Source organism: Megalobrama amblycephala, linkage group LG16 (assembly GCF_018812025.1).
Source record: "Megalobrama amblycephala isolate DHTTF-2021 linkage group LG16, ASM1881202v1, whole genome shotgun sequence".
NCBI classification, from domain to species: domain Eukaryota; kingdom Metazoa; phylum Chordata; class Actinopteri; order Cypriniformes; family Xenocyprididae; genus Megalobrama; species Megalobrama amblycephala.
Genome location: NC_063059.1, coordinates 9476826 through 9497402, shown reverse-complemented (window position 1 = coordinate 9497402; position 20577 = coordinate 9476826). Strand labels below are relative to the sequence as shown.

General features: G+C 38.2%; 1 protein-coding gene and 1 non-coding gene across 16 annotated transcripts in view; one reads left to right on the top strand and one right to left on the bottom strand.

The window, feature by feature from the left end:
- The first annotated feature begins 7670 nt into the window (after positions 1-7670).
- Positions 7671-20577, top strand: part of mecom (MDS1 and EVI1 complex locus) — a 252071-nt gene continuing 239164 nt past the window's right edge. For 4 of the 15 annotated variants that reach the window (XM_048161020.1, XM_048161023.1, XM_048161014.1 and 1 more), the window contains exon 1: positions 18043-18497. In XM_048161020.1, the coding sequence (XP_048016977.1) occupies positions 18461-18497 (37 nt within the window). In that variant the 5' untranslated portion in view covers positions 18043-18460. Of the gene's footprint in view, positions 7833-13278; positions 13624-18039; positions 18498-20577 lie in introns of those variants that run through there. The other 11 variants (XM_048161028.1, XM_048161015.1, XM_048161022.1 and 8 more) reach the window with 6 other exon arrangements.
- On the bottom strand, positions 8640-8712 carry trnav-aac. The gene has a single exon. It is a non-coding gene; the product is annotated as a tRNA-Val (tRNA).

Sequence of the window (20577 nt, the reverse complement as noted above, 5' to 3'; positions counted from 1 at the left end):
GAAACTCATTATAGTATGGGGCGTGACATTTCCGAAACATGCTTGAAGCGGCTGACCAATCACAACACACTGATCCAGCCGATGAATCAGAGCACACTGTGCTTTTTGTAATGAGGGGCTTCAGGAACTAAACAGAGGGTTACTGACAGACTGGGAAGAGAGGAGCTGCAACAAATATGTGTAAAATATGTAAAAAACAATGCGTTTTCCTATTCAAGGAAGACAAAACATAGTGGAACCCAAAAACAATATCATGACTTTGTAAAAGGGCATAATATGGCATCTTTAACATTTGAGAGCTTCATAAGGTGACAATCTGATCATAGATGGGTAATTTAAAACATACAGTACATAAAACATACACAAACAGGTCGATTGCAAAGTCAGTTCTTTGTCCCACACAGATGATCTCATCCTTTGTCGTTCATCATTCCTCTTGCTCACATTTGAACTGTGTCTTGGTCTTAGCAGATATCTGTTCCTGAGCCATCCTGTCCTCGTAATGAATTGTTTATGGTCAGTGCACTCTCACTGCTTTAGCATATAGATCATCCTAAAACACATCGCTCTCTTTCTCTCTTGTGTCTATAAGGGGAAAGAGAGAGAATTCCCCCATTGATTTAGTTCTCTTCTTTCTAGACAGCACCTCAAACTGATTCAGTACAGTAATGGCATTAGATAACTCACATTAAGATGATAAAATCATAGGTTGGTGACCTTAACTCACCCATTGCACTGTGGGATATAAACTGCGATTGGACTGTACATTGATCATTTTGATCAATGCTACCTTTCTCCTCTCTTTCTTTCGGTTCTTGTTTTTCTGTTTTAACTAAAACTATAACTGAATTAATCACCCAAAAATGAAAATTATGTCATTAATGACTCACCCTCATGTCATTCCAAACCTGTAAGACCTCCGTTCATCTTCGGAACACAGTTTAAGATATTTTAGATTTAGTCCGAGAGCTTTCTGTCCCTCCATTGAAAATGTTTGTACGGTACTGTCCATGTCCAGAAAGGTAATAAAAACGTCATCAAAGTAGTTCATGTGACATCAGTGGGTTAGTTAGAAGTTTTTGAAGCATCGAAAATACATTTTGGTCCAAAAATAACAAAAACTACAACCCTTGTTCCCTGAGGTAGGGAATGGAGACGTTATGTTGGAACTGATCCGACGGATTGGGATCTTGCTTGAGAGACCAATCCATTTCGAGTGTAACTAAATGAGCCAATGCACAATGACACAGCAGATTTGCATCTCACGCTCCACTCCACAACGTGGGTATAAATACGGAAGTAGATGCCTCCCATATTCAGGCCAGTGACCCGGCCGTTCAGCGGTGGTACAGCAACTGTGGCGACGGGACGTAACGTTTGACTGCCAAAGGTGATGGAGGAACTCAACAGGGTTCGCCAAACAAGGAACTCACTGGAGCAAAATAAGCACACGTATCCTGTCCATAGGAGGGGAATGGCGCAGCAAGCCAACATTGAGTGGGTCCCCAGCGTTCACTTGCCACTTGGGGCGAGTAAACGGGAGGATACCAGCTCTACGTGAAGGCTATAGAATCTAGCAAACATGTTGGGTGTCGCCCAGCCTGAAGCTCTACATGTATCTGCCAGCGAGGCTCCATGCACCAGAGCCCAGGAAGAAGCAACACTTCTGGTAGAGTGAGCTCTCAACCTGAACGGGCAGGGCACGCCTTGGGTTTGATATGACAAGACTATGGCATCCACTATCCAGTGGGCCATCCTCTGCTTGGAGACAGCCTTTCCCTTCTGCTGGCCTCCGTGGCAGACAAAGAGCTGGTCTGAGGTCCTTAAGCTCTGCGTTCAGTCCACATACTGCAAAGCGTGGATGGTATAGTGAACAGCAGACTTGATAGCACCAGAGCTTCACAACAGACATCCCTTTGTCCCACTTTGATTAATACAAAAGAGTTTGATAGGACTAAATGACTATTGTAATCAGGACTGCCAAAGGTGGACGACAGGAAAGATGACATCAACGGCCCACTGATCAAAGGCTAATCTCATCACGAGTTGCCTTTATTCACCTCAGCCCTCCATGTCTGAGTTCAAGGTGTAAATGGCCATGGACTCTTAGGGCTGCCAAACCGGTTCTGGCTAGAGCACAGCAAGAATAAAGAAATGCCCAGAAAGAAAGACATTTTCTAAACATATTGGCTTGAAATCACCAAAAATGGACAGGAATACTGTAAGGAACATGTCCTATACATCCTTTTACTCATCCAGGGAATTGTGCACACACAGTGGAAACCACACCTGGAATAAAAGCCAATGCAACTACACCTACTGAGACAGAAGTGCGATACCTCAACCAATTCACATCAAAATTGGACTTCGGATCTTCAAGCAGCTCTGCAGCTGTTGGAAACCCAATAACATCACCACAGCAGGAAAGGTGGGGATTTGTAATCCCCCCCAACAGGAAGGAATAAAAACTTTCTCATGTGAACAAACTATTGTTCTGAGTTTCTGACCTGATGAGGAAAGAACAACAGCACGACCAAGGTGAGACTCTTGCGAGTAGACCTTTCACCACACGGATCTTCAAGCAGCTCAAGTGCTTCTGCAGAGGATTTTGACTCCCGACCTGCATAACTCAAGTACCTCCAACCTACAGAAGATCCTACGGACTGACCACCATCTGACCTACAGTTCTCTGGATTACACAAAGACCTCCAACACTCAGGAACATGTCCTATACTAGAATCCTGTCTGGTGCCCTGAAATATTGGAAGGAATCATCTGAATCAATATTAATATTAATACAAAATATTAATATTAATAGTCAAGACCATAAATAACTACATTTGTGGTGCCCTCATGTGAGGCTAATCCAAAATCACTACAGTACAGAGCATAACTAGGGCTGAGTTTGCTTTCTCCAGGGGCAGCGCTTGCACGTCACCACCTGGTCCCTGAAGGGAGTGCTGGGAACCTAGGGCACATATCCGGGCCTGGGTCTCAGGATGACATAAGAATTGGCTGGCCCAAATTCCAGGCACGGTCTGTCGACCGAAAATGCTTGCAGGTCCCTTACCCTCTTGATGGAAGCTAATGCAAACAGGAGAACTGTCTTCATAGACAGAATTTTTAAGTCAACTGACTGCAGAGGTTTGAAGGGGAGTCTCTGAAGTGCTGTGAGCTCCAAAGACAAGTCCCAAGAGGGTACAGAGTGAGGGCGAGGAGGATTTAACCTTCTCGCCCCCCTCAGGAACCTGATGATCAGGTCGTGCTTTCCAATCTACTTACCATCTACTGCATTGTGATGTGCGGCAACATACATTTTCAGAGTGGAGGGAGACAGCCTTCGCTCCAACCCATGCTGCAGGAAGGAAAACACAACTCTGATCGGGCAACTCTCAGGGGAACAAGGGCTACCTCCGCGACCTTCATGAAGATGTGAGGAGACAGGAACAGACCAAACGGGAGGACTTTATACTAATATGCTCGACCCTCGAACACAAAGCGTAGAAACGGTCTGTGCCGAGGGAGAATCGAGACATGAAAGTATGCGTACTTTAGGTTGATTGCTGCAAACCAATCTTGTGGATGGATGCAGAAGATGCGTTTCTGTGTTAATATTTTGAACGGTAGCTTGTGTAAGGCCCGATTCAAAACTCACAGGTCCAAGATTGGCCGTAACCCACCACCTTTCCTGGGTACAATGAAGTAGGGGCTGTAGAACCTTGTCTTCATTTCAGCTGGAGGGACCGGCTCTATTGCACCTTTCGCCAACAGGACTGCGATCTCCGCCCGTACGTTTCTTACATTTACAGCATAAAGAAATTACAGTAACAGGTTATTGTGTCCAGAGTAAATGTGTGTGTTCCTGCAGAACATTCCTCTTACCTGTTAACACTGAGTTTGTGTTTTTATTTTTCTTTATTATCTTCATTTTTAATGTAGGGATTTAAGCTGTCCTTTTTCTTTATAGCTCTTTTGCAAATAGCATAGATATAGATATATTGACTATATATGTTTTCGTAGCATTCAGTTGGCACGTTTGTTTGAAGGTCAGCATTGGGCAGGATGTGGAATGTGTTTTGTCAATAAAAAAGAAAAAAGAAAATTGGGCTTTTTATCTGATTAATCAAAGAAATAATCGGCCAATTGATTATCAAAACAATCGTTAGTTGCAGCCGTAGTTGATTTACTTATTTACTGAAAATGGACATTTCTACAGTTTCATGAAAGTGTTATTTTTAGTATTATGAAATTTTCAGTTTCCATTTTAATTTTAGTTTAAGTTTTAGTATTTTTGTTATGTTCTTTTGTCATTTTTGTTAGTTTTTTTTTTAAATATTTCTATTTAGCTATAATTTATTTTTAAGTTTTTAGTAATTTTAGATGCCTACTTCAACTTCAACTTGTTTATTTCACTTAGTTGCAGAGGAAACATTTCTAATTTTCATTTAAGTTTCTTCAAGTTTGTTTTTCATCTAATATTTATATTTAATCTTAATTGGATTCAGTTAACAAAAACAGTGTTTAACAGTTTTTGCTTTAGTGAACAATAACAACACTTTTAAGGGTTAAGCATAGTGTGAAATGCTGTTCTAACTGTGCCTAAACTGTCACAGTTTAAAGGCTTCATTTTTATTTTATTTTTGGTGTATATTTTTAGCCTTGTGATAGCCGATTCGAGAACTTCAGCTGAACTTCATTTCATTTCAAGCACTGGAGGGAACACTTTGATAATTCATTAGTGTGGAAATTGTTCTCTGATACTGCCCACACTGCTGTTAAATCTCAAGAGATAACGGCCGCTTGGGAATATTAGAAAACGCAGGAGTATTGCACTGGCTAAATCAAAGAGACACTGAGAAGTGCAGCTGTGGACTCAAGAGAAGGGTGAAGAGAAGTTTCTTGAAAAATTAATCATGTGTGCATCAGCTTTCTATTAGTGGAATATGCATCCACCATCCCAAAGGGGATTCTCAACCGCTTTTTAATGGACAGACTTTATTTAAAGAGGGAGAGAGGGTGGAAAGAGACGGAAAGAGATTACTCTAATCCATTCAAACACGTCTCTTGCTCACGGTTGACCTTTTAGCCTTTCAGTATCTCCAACCGACCCCTATAACATTTTAATCTTTGTTCGGACAGTCCATCAAAGGAACGATCATCCTCCTAAGTAAAAGAATCTATTCATTTAAGGAGAAGAAATATGTTTTGCATAATTGTCGATGTGGGTAATGAGATAAGACTAAAGGAAGTAATCAGTTCAGACTAACGATTAGAGTGTAAGTGGATCTCGTGAGAGAATTGCATCAGGCTTAGTGTCTCCTAGTCTGATTCTGTTTGCTCAATACTGGTGTCTTTACTCTGACAGATGCATTAAACCACAGTATGTCCATTTGTTTAACATGGTCTGGGGCTCTGGCTTTCTGAATCAAACCACAAGAGACGCCAGAGCAAAATGGCTCATTATACTGTTGCCCAAATGCTGCCATCAGCATTAGGATTTGTTTCTAGCTTGATTATGCTATATATCTTCTTTAAACACACACATGCATTGCTTGGACATGATTATAAATATTATATTGACCTATACAAACAACAGATTAAGCAATGTTTGCATTGTACACGCATTGTACCATATCAGTACTTACGATTGTTTGTCTGCAAGAGTAGACTAGAGCATTTCTCCAGGGAATTCATGGCACAGAACTGGCCTTGGTTATATTATGTACTGAAAGAGAGGTCATGAATCACCCTTGACCCCCACATGCCTCTCTTGTCAAAGCCACCCTTCCTGTCGCCCATCCCCCGTTAGCTTATATATTTAGCACAGATGTCCTTACATTGCGGAAATGATATTTCTCATTATGTAAATGGTGGGGAGAAATTGGACCCTAAGGATATTGGCATTACTTTAGCATAATATGTATGGAAAATCCTTTAAATCCATAAAGCTTGTCACCCAAATAATTAATTTATGGAGTGTGCAGCTACTTAATTTTGACAAGCATCTCAAAGGGAAACACTATAAATCAAAAGACTGAGATTTGTTTAATTGACTCTAAAATCATGGCATAGTAGCATTATTTTAACAGTGGAATTTAATCCAAGAGCACAGTATCATTAGCATGGTTAGATCAATGTTAATTTAAATTCTGTAAAACAAAACTATGGTGTTTATTATGAATTATTGTTGCCTGAACACATTTAGAAACTATAATGTGATAGCAGTAGCTAAGGTTCTGTAGGTAAGTGTTTCCTTAATTATTATGAACGTAGCTTACATTTTTACATAGGACAACTAAAACCATGGTAAATTAAAGGTCCCGTTTTTCGTGTTTTTTTGAAGCTTTGATTGTGTTTATAGTGTGCAATATAACGTGTTCATGTTTCGCGTGTAAAAAACACAGTATTTTTCACATAATTTACTTATCTGTATACCGCTGTTTCCACTGTCATAAAAACAGGCTGATGACTTCCTTGTTCTATGAAGTCCCTCCTTCAGAAATACGTAACGAGTTCTGATTGTGCCAGCTGTTCCTGTGTTGTGATTCGACAGCAGTTTAGCGCATCTTGCCCGGAAAGGTCACGCCTCTTACCATAACGTGGAGATGCACGCGCTCAGTGTTATTGTAAACATGTCTTTAATTTTACCCTATCAATTTGAGCCGGAATCAGACCCGGTGATTGGACTGCGGGATGAAAATAACAGCGTTTCGACGACATGGCGACAAACACTCTCTACAAACGCAACTCTTGTGTATTCCTGTGGGCGGAGGTTAGTCAAAAAACTGTTTTAGTGACGTCATTAAAGAAGGAAGTAGAGGGATGTAGTCCAAACTGGCCGTTCGATGTAGGCGACTTCTGTTAAATAAAATATCTCGCTTGGCATTGAACTTTGAGCTTTAAAATTTTACAGATTTTATTTATACTCTAACAACAACATTACACACTAACTAAAGTTTGAAACATGGGATCACGAAGAACGGGACCTTTAAAGTAAGGGAATACCCTGTCTAGAAAGGCTCCGATTTGGGTTTTTGGCGTGGCTCAGAAGGGTATGACGTTAATGCCACTCCGTTATGAGGCTGTTATGAAAGGATACAGTTTCCCTTGTCATGGATTAAAGGTGGACTCAGTATTATTTCAAATACACTGTTTGGAAGTTAGTCGGCCAATACATACACAGAGAAAAGTAGCTCCGGCTACAGTGTTCTTCTGCAAGACGCATGCAAGTTCTGTTTATTAACCGCTAGAGGGACAAAAATCGTGGACTGCAGCTTTAAAGATATTTTCTTTGGATTGTTTGACTACTGATCAATGTATGTTTCCTGCTTCCTCTAAACCTCTCTTTTCTTTATTTAAAGTTATTTAAAGGAAATTATCCAAAGCTCTGTGAATTCTAAAACAACAAAAACTATATTATATATTCATCCCTTGTGTCCTCATAAGGTGTAAATTAATTACATTGTTGTTGTTGTTGTTGTTTCTTACCCTGACAACACGTCTGTATCTGCCCTAATGATTTTTGTATTGTTGCTTAATATATATAATAAAAAAATGACCCAATTCTTTGAAATAAACTGTTTGAAAAGAACCGATTCAATAAACAAGTCAGACATCTCGAATAATGCGCATGCGCAATGGCTAGGTAAACATAATTTGGTTAGCAAGGATTTCAACGACTTTAACTTGTATCCTTTTTGACTGAGTTAATGTAGCGTTTGCTCTAATAAGCTGATCCAGATACTGTGTTAAATGTAATGTTCCTCACGACTGAAACCAGGAGTTTATGTCGTCGACATGTTCCAACCTTCTGACATTTCTACAAACCTGAGGTGAGGCGATGCATTTTTACAGCGTGGTTTGCCAACTCTGTTTTACTTTTATTAGATGCTGTTTTAGTTTGTTGTTTGGCTGTACTTATTGTATTTGCTTCAAATTAACAATGATGTTTCAGTATGTGTTTTCATTTTTTTATTTTAAAAAAATGATTTATAGGCTAACAGAGTTTATGTGACCCAGGATAGTGTTCCCACTTTTCGTTTAAAAAAGACAAGTCAATGCCTTTAGATCATATTTTACTAATCAATCATAAGGAAATTGTGTAATTTAAAGCAGAAAATACTATAAAATAATATATTCGCACATTCGGACATCCGTATTATTCAATAGCCTTGTTAATCACACTACATTGGACATTCAGTGGACATTCACAAGTAAATATGCCATCAAAACAATACTTGCCTATTTTGATCGACTGTGAAATTGTTTGTTGTCAATATCATGTTGCTGCTTAAAATTCGCAAACATTAATTTATTGCACATTTATTTGTTAAGTCTGAATTTATCAGAAGTCCGAATGTGCGAATATAAAACCCTTTACCCAAGTGCAGAAAATCAGAATGTAGTAGTTTTTTTTAAACATGATCAATGATTAGGCCCAAGACTGTTACAAAAGCTGAGTAAATGCTCGCGTGTTTTGAGAGGTTTTGTCGCCATCCAGTGACCAAAGCCAATTACTGCACCTTTGTATTTTAACTTTACATGTAGAGAAAATCGTCGTTTGGATGAATGCTTTTCATTTATGGTCAGTGGGCTGTTTTGTGTGAAGTTTGTCATAGTAAAAACCGAAAAGTCATGCTTGTTCCCGCCCGGTTTCGAACCGAGGACCTTTCGCGTGTTAGGCGAACGTGATAACCACTACACTACGGGAACTGAGCTGTGCCGCTGAGGGGATGTGACGTCACTTTAGTGCTCCTCAGCGCCGGTTTAAGTTCATGTGGTACAAACGATTTTTGTGCATGAACGTGTTTCACATGAATGGAATGATAGTGTGTGCTGTTTCACACATGTAACCCTTCTGAGTGATCGGAACGCCTCACTGCATTGGTCCGTGTACACACTGCAAGCAACCACCCACCGTTTTCCAGCCGATTTAGACTGTGGCAGTACTGTATTTAACTATATAAATGTTAAGATACAATATATAATAAAAACTGTCATGATTTTATTATGGCAAAACCGCGCAATAACTGAGAAATGAAGTGCACATTTAAGACATTAAAGTAGTAGAAGAACAGTGCAGCTTAGTGAGTGAGTTGTTGACATGACATGGCATTTTCACTGTCGCATAAGATATAATAAATAATGAAAATATATAAAAAATATGAATATAATTAGTATTGTCATCATTTAAAATTAAGTAAATGGTTAAACATTTGTTTGTCTTTACATGGACCTGTTGTTATAATAACTGGTTTGTAATTAGATTTTTTACATTTTTGGGCCAAACCTTTAAATTGTCCTATGGTGTGTGACTGTCTCAAGCATGGTTCAATAAATTACAACTTTTATAAATTAAAAAGAAAAGCATCAAAATATTATAAAATACCTCAGGCATAATTTTACAAGTGTCTTTTATTTTAGTAAATGGCAATATTTATTTTTTTCATATACAGGTGCATCTCAATAAATTAGAATGTCATGGAAAAGTTCATTTATTTCAGTAATTCAACTCAAATTGTGGAACTAGTGTATTAAATAAATTCAGTGCACACAGACTGAAGTACTTTAAGTCTTTGGTTCTTTTAATTGTGATGATTTTGGCTCACATTTAACAAAAACCCACCAATTCACTATCTCAATAAATTGGAATACTTAATAAGATCAATTAAAAAAGGATATTTTAAACAGAAATGTCAGGCTTCTGAAAAGCATGTTCATTTCTATGCACTCAATACTTGGTTGGGCCTGCTTTTGCATGAATTACTGCGTCAATGCGTTGTGGCATGGAGGCGATCATCCTGTGGCACTGCTCAGGTGTAATGGAAGCCCAGGTTGCTTTGATAGCGGCCTTCAGGTCATCTGCATTGTTGGGTCTGGCATATCGCATCTTCCTCTTGACAATACACCATAGATTCTCTATGGGCTTCAGGTCAGGCGAGTTCGCTGGCCAATCAAGCACAGTAACACCATGGTCATTGAACCAGTTTTTGGAAGCTTTGGCAGTGTGGGCAGGTGCCAAATCCTACTGGAAAATGAAATCAGCATCTCTATAAAGCTTGTCAGCAGAAGGAAGCATGAAGTGCTCTAAAATTTTTCTAGTAGATGGCTGCGTTGACTGTGGACTTCAGAAAACACAGTGGACCAACACCAGCAGATGACAGCCCAAATCATCACTAACTGTGGAAACTTCACACTGGACTTCAAGCAACATGGTTTCTGTGCCTCTCCACTCTTCCTCCAGACTCTGGGACCTTGATTTCCAAATGAAATGCAAAATTTACTTTTATCTGAAAAGAGGACTTTGGACCACTGAGCAACAGTCCAGTTCTTCTTCTTCTTAGCCCAGGTAAGACGTTTTTGACATTGTCTTTGGTACGTGGAATGTGTCAGTTGTAACCCATTTCCTGAAGACGTCTGTGTGTGGTGGCTCTTGATGCACTGACTCCAGCTTCAGTCAACTCCCGTTGAAGCTCTCCTAAGTTCTTAAATCGGCTTTGCTTGACAGTCTTCTCAAGCCTGTGGTCATTCCTTTCAGTTGTACACTTACCACACTTTTTCCTTCCAGTCAACTTTCCATGAATATGCTTTGGCACAGCACTCTGCGAACAGCCAGCTCTTTCAGCAATGACCCTCTGTGGCTTACCCTCATTGTAGAGGGTCTTGATGATTGTCTTCTGGACAACTGTCAAGTCAGCAGACTTCCCCATGACTGCTGTTGGGATTACTGACCTAAACCCAGTATTTATACCCTGAGAATGGTAATTTAATAGAACTTGAATTTAAATATTCTAAGAATTTGAGATACTGATTTTTTGATTTTGATGAGCAGCAAGCTGTAATCATCAAAATGAAAACAAAAAAGTCTGGAAATATTTTACTTTATGTCTAATAAATCTAGAATATATTTAAGTTTTACTTTTTGAATTAAATTACAGAAAGAAAAACTTTTTCATGATATTCTAATTTAATTGAGATGCACCTGTATTTCTAAAAACATAGGATATTTTTTGATATATTTTGTATCAAATTGATACATTTTGTCACTGAAAACCATGTCCTCCGGTTGTGACACCATATATCCTGATATTAAATCGGGCAATTCCATGAACAACTTTAATTAGCTGAAGGACCTCATTCAAGGTCATGATACTGAAGCCCCCTTTGAAGCCCTGTGAGGGCTTTGACGGCTAGTTTTTGTCTCAGAATTGTTCAAATATTTAACTTTTTTGGAACCACTGTAAAAGTGTTTTATTGTCCTTTGGTGTGAAACCCCTAAATTATATATTTTTTTTAATTAAAAAATGTATGTTAAACTACATAATCATGGAAAATTATGCAAATGTGTCTTGCTAACTGCTAATGACAGGTTAGCTACGAATAGCAAGGTCATGAACTGACTCTAAAGGCTGAAACATCCTATGGTGTGGCAGATAATGTCCACCGGTGTGACGCCTGTACTGTCACACCAGAGGACAAAAATCAATTTAAATCATTTTCAGTGTTCTTAAATGCAATAATTACATTGAATAATATTTTTTTCTGATGTTTTGCAGAAAATTAAAAGTACTGTTATGAAAATAAGCAAAAAAATGTGTTAGTCTGTTTTTGAGAAAGAAAGAATTGAGGGAGGGAAATGAGGGAGAGGACATATAGAGGTATAGAGAGAAAATGAACAGGGATCCACGCAGAAGGGAGGAGATGACGAGGAGGAGATTCTCTGAAGAGAATGACGCAAAGTTAATAGAATCGACTTAAAAAGAGCAGCCATATACTTTAAAAAATTGTGATTTTTAAAAACATGGTTGATGATGTAACAAAACGAAATGTTATTTCTTCTTGAACAAACAAATTAATTACATTTAAAGAAAGATTTTGGGGTGTTAAAGTTTCAAAGAAGTCAGTTCATTTAGTTGATTTAAAAAAAAAAGTTGGATATGTTTGTATCAAAATTAAATTTTCTTCTTTGACACATTCAAAGTTAAATAAAAAAACTTTAATGTAATACCACTCACTCTTTTTAATGCAATAACTACCATTTTTGTCCTTTAGTGTGACGATGTCCTATGGTGTGACATGCATAAAAGAACCGCAGATTTGTTTTTATCTCAAAATATCTTAAAAGAACAATTGAGTATTGCAGTAGGGGAGATATAATCATCACTCATCTTAAAATGGTATAATTTTCAGCAGTTTTGAAAAGATGACAGCAAAGTTTTTATTTTTTATTTTTTATTGAAAATGGCCAACAAGTCATAGGGGAAAAAATAATGTTGTGATAATTTCATAGTAAATAAATGAAAATAAGTGTCTACCAAATGAAGATAAATCTCTCTCATGCTATTTCTATATTATTAAGAGTTTTTTTTTTTTTTCTTAATTTTTGTTATGTCACACCATAGGACACATTTAAGGTACAGTTCAGTAAAAATGTTCAAAAAAACTGAAAATTGATAAAGTTAGTGACCCCATATATTTTCTCAAACATCAGACGTCACACTATATTCTTCAAAAATGGTGTTTTACAAAAAAATGTACCATTAAGTACATAAAATCATGCAGTACAATGTCAGATGTGAAGTGTTTGGGGCTACACACTAAGTAACGCGAGTTATGTAATCAGATTACTTTTTTCAAGTAGCAAAGTAACACATTACTTTTACATTTGCAGCAAAATATCTGAGTTAACAAGTAACGCAAGTTACATTGCTTTCCCATTTATTGACTGACAGCTCTCCTGTCCTCATGTTGAGAGAAATCAGGAGTAAGTTCAGAGGCTTTGTGTGTGCTGTGTGAACATGATGATTAATATGAACATGCATTTACTCATCTCACTTGCACAAAAACACATCCAGTATTCTTCAAAATGAATAAAAACTATGAAATGCAAACTCAGAATATTACGCAAACCTGCAATAATTAGATAAAATATGTTAAATTACACAACTATACTTTATGTATTTAATATTTCATTTGTTTGAGTTGTGCTTTCTGTACAGGCATGAATTTTGCATTTCCTTCAGCCTGAGGCCTATTCATTTTTTTTTTAATTAAAAAACAAACAAGCCCAAACAAACACATTACTTTACCTAAAAAGTAACTAAGTAATAATTAGTTACTTTTTTAGGGAGTAACACAATATTGTAATCCATTACTTTTAAAAGTAACTTTCCCCAACACTGCAGATGTGTAACAACACACTTTACTGTATACATGTTTAAAATGTAAAGTGAAAATTTCTCACTTTGATTCATTTTGACAAGTGAATTTATTCCCTAGGTTTGTCTTAACCTGTTCCTATAGAAAGAAAGACACAACCGGGAATTGGTGCGCATCAGAGCTGTCCATTTTTACTGGAATTGGGAATAAATAATTCTGTTCGACTGTCCCAATTGATTACTCGTCAAGACTCTTCACGCTGGAGCCCGTGGGAATGGATGAGCATGGTGTTTATGTGCTTTAGGATAAACGATTGCCTATAAAGCTGGAGAGGCCGCTCTCAGGGCAATAAATACGTCCACAGATTGTCTCGAGAGCGCATCGTAATCCTTGTTGATAGTCAGTTGCCGGGAAGGGGAGCTGCAAGCAGACGATTCTCCTCCAATAGATGTCAATCAAACGAGGGTAAGTCAGGCTTGCAGGGATGCAACAGTTTTCATCATGCGGGTCTCTATTTCTCTTTCAACACTTAGAAAGAACATGGGCACTTTTTGTTATGAAACATTAAAAAGTCATGAAAGAAATGTTTTGTATAAATCTCAAATGATGTTCTATTACACAAAGTCTGTTTTTGTCACTAGATGGCAGTAAAACTCCAATAATTATTCGTGTATCACTATATCCAAGAGTTTGAAAGTGTTAGTCAGACTCACTCATTGCATAACGGGACAATGCACCTTATGAATTCGGAAATGTTTAGTCCCAAAAACTCCTTAACCGTTTTTGGGGAATAATGTAACGCACTTCTCTCCAAACGCTTGATGCATTTTACCCATTGCTTTTATTAAACCAGGCTACATCTTATTAAATAGTAGCACATGTCATCTTAAAACGTTTCAGAAAAATAACTATTCTTCATTCCACACTGTTATGATTTTCTTTATCCCATATCATTATGATTCTTGCGCTGTTCCCTTCGGCGCTGCTTCTATTTATTAAAATAACTTCTATAATTAATTGATCGATTTAGGCTGTTTATAAAATAATTTATATAGATACTATTAATATCTTCATGCATCTATTACAACCATAGAAAAAAATATATATCAAAAGGTACATTAAATAAATGTACAATAACATTTACACATACATAATTACTGATATTCTTTACTGCAAAGGATTTCAAATTCTCTGACTGCACGAGCTCTTTCAGCATTTAATTTCCCGCGAGCGCGCGCTCGGTCTAGTGTAGAGAGGACATAAAATTCAGACTTGGCTGTGCAACAAGCACTTCAATTACTAAATACCCTTTCACTCAAAAGAAGCTATACACAACATATGAATGAATCAGATTTATTATGGTATAGCGATGGATTTTTATGACTGACGAACAGACATGCTAGATCAGCACAATGTCTTTCCCCACAGAGGGTTTTTTTTTCACTGTTGCCCAACCATCAGCGTCTTGTGGCATGAGTCTCGTTTTACTCAGGGTTTTTTTTTTTTTTTTTCAGTGCCTGTTTAACGTCCGCGAGCACATCACATCCAGAGTGTGTCTAAAAAATGTTGTACTGTTTCTGCTTTGTCTTGACTATCAACAGTTTTTATTACCTTTAAAAATAGAAGAGATATGTCACAATATTGCAGTTGCTGTGGATGGGATGAAAAGTTCGTTGGACATTGTTATAAGTTTGCTAATGTAATTCAATTGGATCAGCTTTCCCCCATTATGTGCCATTTTCATAAATATTCTTGTTAACTCGGATACTTTTAAAACCATTTAAGCTTGACGTGATGTTATTAACGTTGTTTTATTAAAGCCTTTTTCAATCGCTATTGATTTCACAGTAATCATACATTGTTGCTGTTGGACATGAAGCCCCACCGCAGATGTGTAAATACCGCTCGCCAAGCAAAGCACCAACCTATATATTTTCTACAGTATGCGAATTATTCAGTAACTTGCAGGGGATCCACATTTGTAAAAGAGTTCCAATAGGAAATTTTCATCGCAATATGTTGTGGTTCGTCTCGCGCAAACCAAATTGTCTTTTGGCGCCTCTATATACTTTTTAAACAAACACTTATATTATTTTGTGATATGTGATAAACCACGACATTCATTTTTTTTTTCAGTGATGATGTCATTGACCGTCCGATGACGATCGTAAAAGTGTTCTAAAGCTCTATTGTTGCTATGGTTACCGCTTTGCTCAGAGTTCTGTTCGCAAGCATCAATTTATGTAGGCTATTCTGCACTTACTAACTTGTAAACTTTTGTGGTACCTGTTTCAAACTACAAATTAAACGTATACTAATTAGGCTAAAAAATAGTAGCCTGTTATTTAGATGTTAGGCTAGATGTGGTCGAGACTAACCAATGCACAGCGTGCAAATTAGCAAAGTAAAAAATAAATAAATAAAATAAGCATTGCAAGCACCGTGTTTGCTGCAGCCCTGTCTACCCCCTCTCTCTGTGCCGTGAAGCCTGTGGTTACGGAATGTTTCCGCTTGTTTGAAGCGGAGAGGCTGGGCAGAGGGAGTCGTTGGCAGAGTCTCCTGCACGGATGTGAAGAATGCGCTCGTGTTCGTTCGCGCTCCCGTTACGCGCGCCTCCTCAGAGGGGCAGTGCTCGCTGGGGCACCGCTGGCTTTTCTGCCTCTGCCTGCTATTTTTTCCCCACGTAATATTTTCTGCCAAACCAACAAGCATTATGACTTTGCCGAGTTAAATAATACCGATAAGTAATGCCAATATAATTATATTAATTAAATGACTGGGGTGAACGGGTTTTTACTGTCGTAAAAAACTGGATTAATGTAATTCTTACCCTTCTGACAATGCTCAGCATATTTTTCTCTGCATAATTTTTTTTGCGTTCCTCTTTGAGTAATGAAAATAAATTGCAAGTTTTTTTTGTTCACGGTTGTATTAGATTTTTTTCTTTAGTAACTGGGTTTTTTAAAGTTTTAAAGTATAAAATTGTATCATGTGATCTCTTTATTATAATCACAGATATTATATAAAATAATCCAACCTATTTCACACGCTGTACTGTTTTGATTTCGAGTTTGAGGAGCAGCCGACAGGATGTAGCATTGATAAATATCCCTGTTGATCACTTGATTGATTACCTCGCGCAAAGGTCACGCGGGCGCGCGGTAATTTCCTTGTGCCCGCGGCTCCCATTTCACTTTCAGTCTGGCGCGAGAGCACCCGACTTTACAAATTATGTTTTTATTTTAACCCTTCCCTTCCCTCTTTAACATCACCGAATCTCGCCAACGACCTCTGTGTGCCGTACATCAAACGACAGAAGAGGGCAAACCTTTAATTAGGTTGGAGTATTAATCACAGAAGGTAAACTGGATCCTCTCTTTTTGATGGGGTGGATTTAAACACGACGACAAGCTAATAATTTAGCCGCATTTCCAAAAGGGCTTTGGCCTCAATTAATTTTCAATAATTACAGCCCACGGGGTCTTGACTGATCTTCACACCAGTACGCCAGCCATCTCTGGCCGACGGGGTCAGAGTATCATAATAAAATATGTACTGTGAAAAACAAGGACTGTGAGATATTGCGAGTGGATTAAAACTCTTTCATAGACTAAAGCCAACGGCAAAACAAAACAGGACTGCAATGAATTGACAGCTTTCAAGCCCTCTCTTTCTCTGTCTCCCTCTGTTTGTATTGGGTTGTTGTACTTGTTCTCTCACGCTTACATTTGATTCGTTTCTGGTGCAACAATTGAAGACTAATTGTTTATTCAGTTTTCTTCGTGTTTCCATTTATAAAGTTACCTCATAAAACACTGAAAGTGAATCTGAAGAATCCATTTATGAAAACGAATTAACATTGGGTATTTCTTTTGATTTGCGAGATTAATTATTTTTAGCTGAGTTTAAATTACAGACTGTGCCCAATAAATACATAATCAAACAAATAAATGAATATAAATTTCATCATGATCACTGTCATTTATGATAATTGTGAGCTGTAATTTGGCAAAATATGGAATGGCTGTTTTTGTTATTTAAAGAACCTCCATTTTCTCTCATTTACTGTTGGCTGTTCTGGTTTTTATGTGTTGCATTTGTAAGTGCTGGTCAGCGCAGAGAGGCGTGGACGGCAGCTGATGTTTGTTCTGCACCATTCATTTTTATGCAGAGTGATGTCAGATTAATTGGATCCGTTTTAGAAATACTTAGCAATCAATACCGCCAGTGAGAGGAAAGCGACCCTTTTAAAGGTTCATGGGCAAGGTCAACATGATGTCACGCGCTTCTAATTAATGCACAATTAACTTAATGACCCAAAGAGTTTCCCAAATTTTCACCCATTTGAAAAACTAATAGTAAATAAAAAAAAAAAAAAATAAATTAGGTACGATACTGCTGATTTATTCGTTATCCAGGATCATATATCACGATCAAATCAGCTAAAGGTTTACCGTATCTAATATTTTTAATTTGATAATTGCTGGACATCGCAAAAATGCGTCTCAGAGGTATCAGAGATCAATTTCCGTTACACATTTAGAAAAATATTCTGCGTTTAGAATAAATATGCAGATTTAACTTAACCTCTTCCTAAAATCACGTTATCAACCCAACATTTTACGCACCGGAAAATAATTGATTATAGGCTTTTACAGTGTCTTTTTTTTTTCATCCCGTATGAATGAAGTTGGTCAATAACCGACATAAAAATCATGAAGCGCAAGCCCTACTCTTATTAATAACTGTCAGTGCCGCATGCAAGAAAAAAAATGTTCAACGGGCTGCCCTCGGTACCGACTGCCCAAAAGTTTTTCATAAATTCATAACGATGGTCAAATCTCAATTAAACAACATAAAACGTTTAATGAAAACGTTTTACAATAGTCATTTCCCTGAACAGTGATTAATGCGTCTTCATTTAAAACACAAAAGACCGGGCGCCTTGGACGCTCGAGACTGCTTCATTATAATTAATGTCTCCGGTTCCTCGTGCACCCGGAGGTCGCGAATAGCTCCGTCCCGCGCCCACTGATCTCTGAAGATCTGACACGAGAGGGATCTCGCTGGCTATTGCAATCTGACAAGATCTGTAATACTTGGGTGATGAATCGTTCCAAACTTTTTGACGATGCTGGCAGCTCGGGGGTGTGCGCATGTGCGAAGGTGTCCAAACTGACAATGCTGGAGAGATAGTGCGTCTGGGATTGAGAATCACAGAGAAAAACGACAGAGGAAAAGGGAAAAAGGAGGAAAAGATTCGAGAAAAAATCCGACAAACCCACGCCGAAAGACTGGCATCATGAGGTCCAAAGGCAGGGCAAGGAAACTGACCACTGGTAGGTGCAACATCTCTTTTTTAGCCCTTTTCAAACTGCCATCTTGTCCATGTGTATGATGCATAGAAACATTTAGTCACTAAACAGTTACAGTCAGCAGACCCCAGCGGTTCCAGTCGGAGTTAGTTGCTTGTAAGTGTTGAAGACAAGCTAAACGCGAACCGTCGCGCGCGCTCGGACGTTTCAGACTTCGAAACTGGCATAAAAGTTGCGCGTGCCGCACAAACTTTTTAACTATCGCATGCTGTAATCGCTTTCGCTATTCAAGCCCCGAGCGCCCCGGTGTTCGTTAAAACAACACGGTTCGTGCGAGTTTCTGCTGCTCCGGTCACATCAATTTCCAGCCGCGACTTTGAAAGCTTAGCTTCGCCTAGTCGACAACAGAAAGCCAGCTGCGGAGGCACGCTTTTAAATGCAAACAGGTAGCTTACAGCTGATGTTACGGCAGGCGATCCAAAGAATTGCATATATGCTAGATTAACAAGACTGGTACAAAAAAAGAAAAAAGAAAGAAAGCTTTGAAGTATTTTGATTTGTGGACATTAATATCCTTAACCCTTTTTTTCTGTGTAATTGTTCAAACTGGTTGTGCAACAAGTGATCAAATCCCGTTATGAATTTTTGTTCCGGTATGAACAGCCCGGAGAAATGTTTTTGTTTGTTATGGCTCTCTAAACGCTCGACTGTAATCTTAGCTTTTGATTACGGGTTGCCTTAGGCGCTTGTTTGAGTTGACGTTCAATGCTTGTGTTCAATGCCACGCCACAACACAAGCTCAAACGCCGAAACTGAACATCAAGTAGTTAGTGAGAAGTTGTTCCCCTCCTCATTGGATTTATTCGGAACGAATGTATTTCGCTCAGGTCTGTGAATAATTCGGCCCCCTCGTGCGCAGTAGGCTGCTAACTGCTGATTTGACCAATTTTCTTTTTTGCTGTTTTCCAATAAACTCTCATTGTGGTCCACAGCACGAAAATCCATGGAAATATTTCACAGTGCTTAAAAGCTTTTTATAATCTCGGAGCAGAGCTAAAAGTCTCGTTTTTGAAAGTTGAATGAACTATATATATATATATATATATATATATATATATATATATATATATATATATATATATATTAGTTTGTTTATTTATTTTTAAAGAATAGGTATTGACAGCTGGTTAAAAACTTTAATGTTAGTATGTGCGAACATAACAAAAGAGGCAGTGAAAACAAAGTAAAGGATCATTTTGCTCTTGAATTATTGTTTCCTTTCCTGTCGACAGCACCGTGATGGGCTAGACACTGCGCGCGCTCCGTCTGGGCAGAAACAGGGGTCGCGCGGGTCTTATCCGTTCAATAAACTACCTCTCGAGCCCTATGCCCTGCCATTGTACAGTGAGAGGGATTTTTCTGCGCACAACAGCAACTTGTCAAACACGCTCACGTGCACACACTCTCTTATCCACACATATCTATACCCAGACCAACACAATTTCACTTTTGAGTTTTCCTGTTGCTGCAGGTAGAGCAACTCATCACTTTCTTTAAGATTGCCACAAGTGTAAGAAATTATTATTCGAGAGAGGTTTCACAACTAACTCTTACTTTTTTTCTCTCAGATTTATATAGGCTGTCATTGATATTGATGTCATTTAATAAATCACCATGGCTGTCGCAACTCCACTGTTTTATGAAAACGTCTTTTGTCCTCTTATCAAGTTATTTTACTTCAGCTTTTTATTAAAGACCTGTTCTGAAAATCAACCAGCCAATGTAATTTTACTAACACAAATGAACATGAGCATTTGCTATAGTTATTTATTTTTAAAATGATTAGTTTTAGAGAGGGGATGGTATGGTGTTATATGCCGGCACTTTTCTGTTGTGCACGAGCTTTGGCTTAAAATGCAAGAATATTAGCCAAGATTTCTACAGACTTTCCCACCCTCTCGGAGCTCCAGCGTCGTTATTTAAGCTACTATCTGAGAATATCTAGATAATTGTCAGGGGATGTATTTAAAGATTATTATTTACCCAAGATGTAAGAAGAAGATTTCTACCTATTAAGTGAAAGGGAGAGAATGTTCTGGACCGC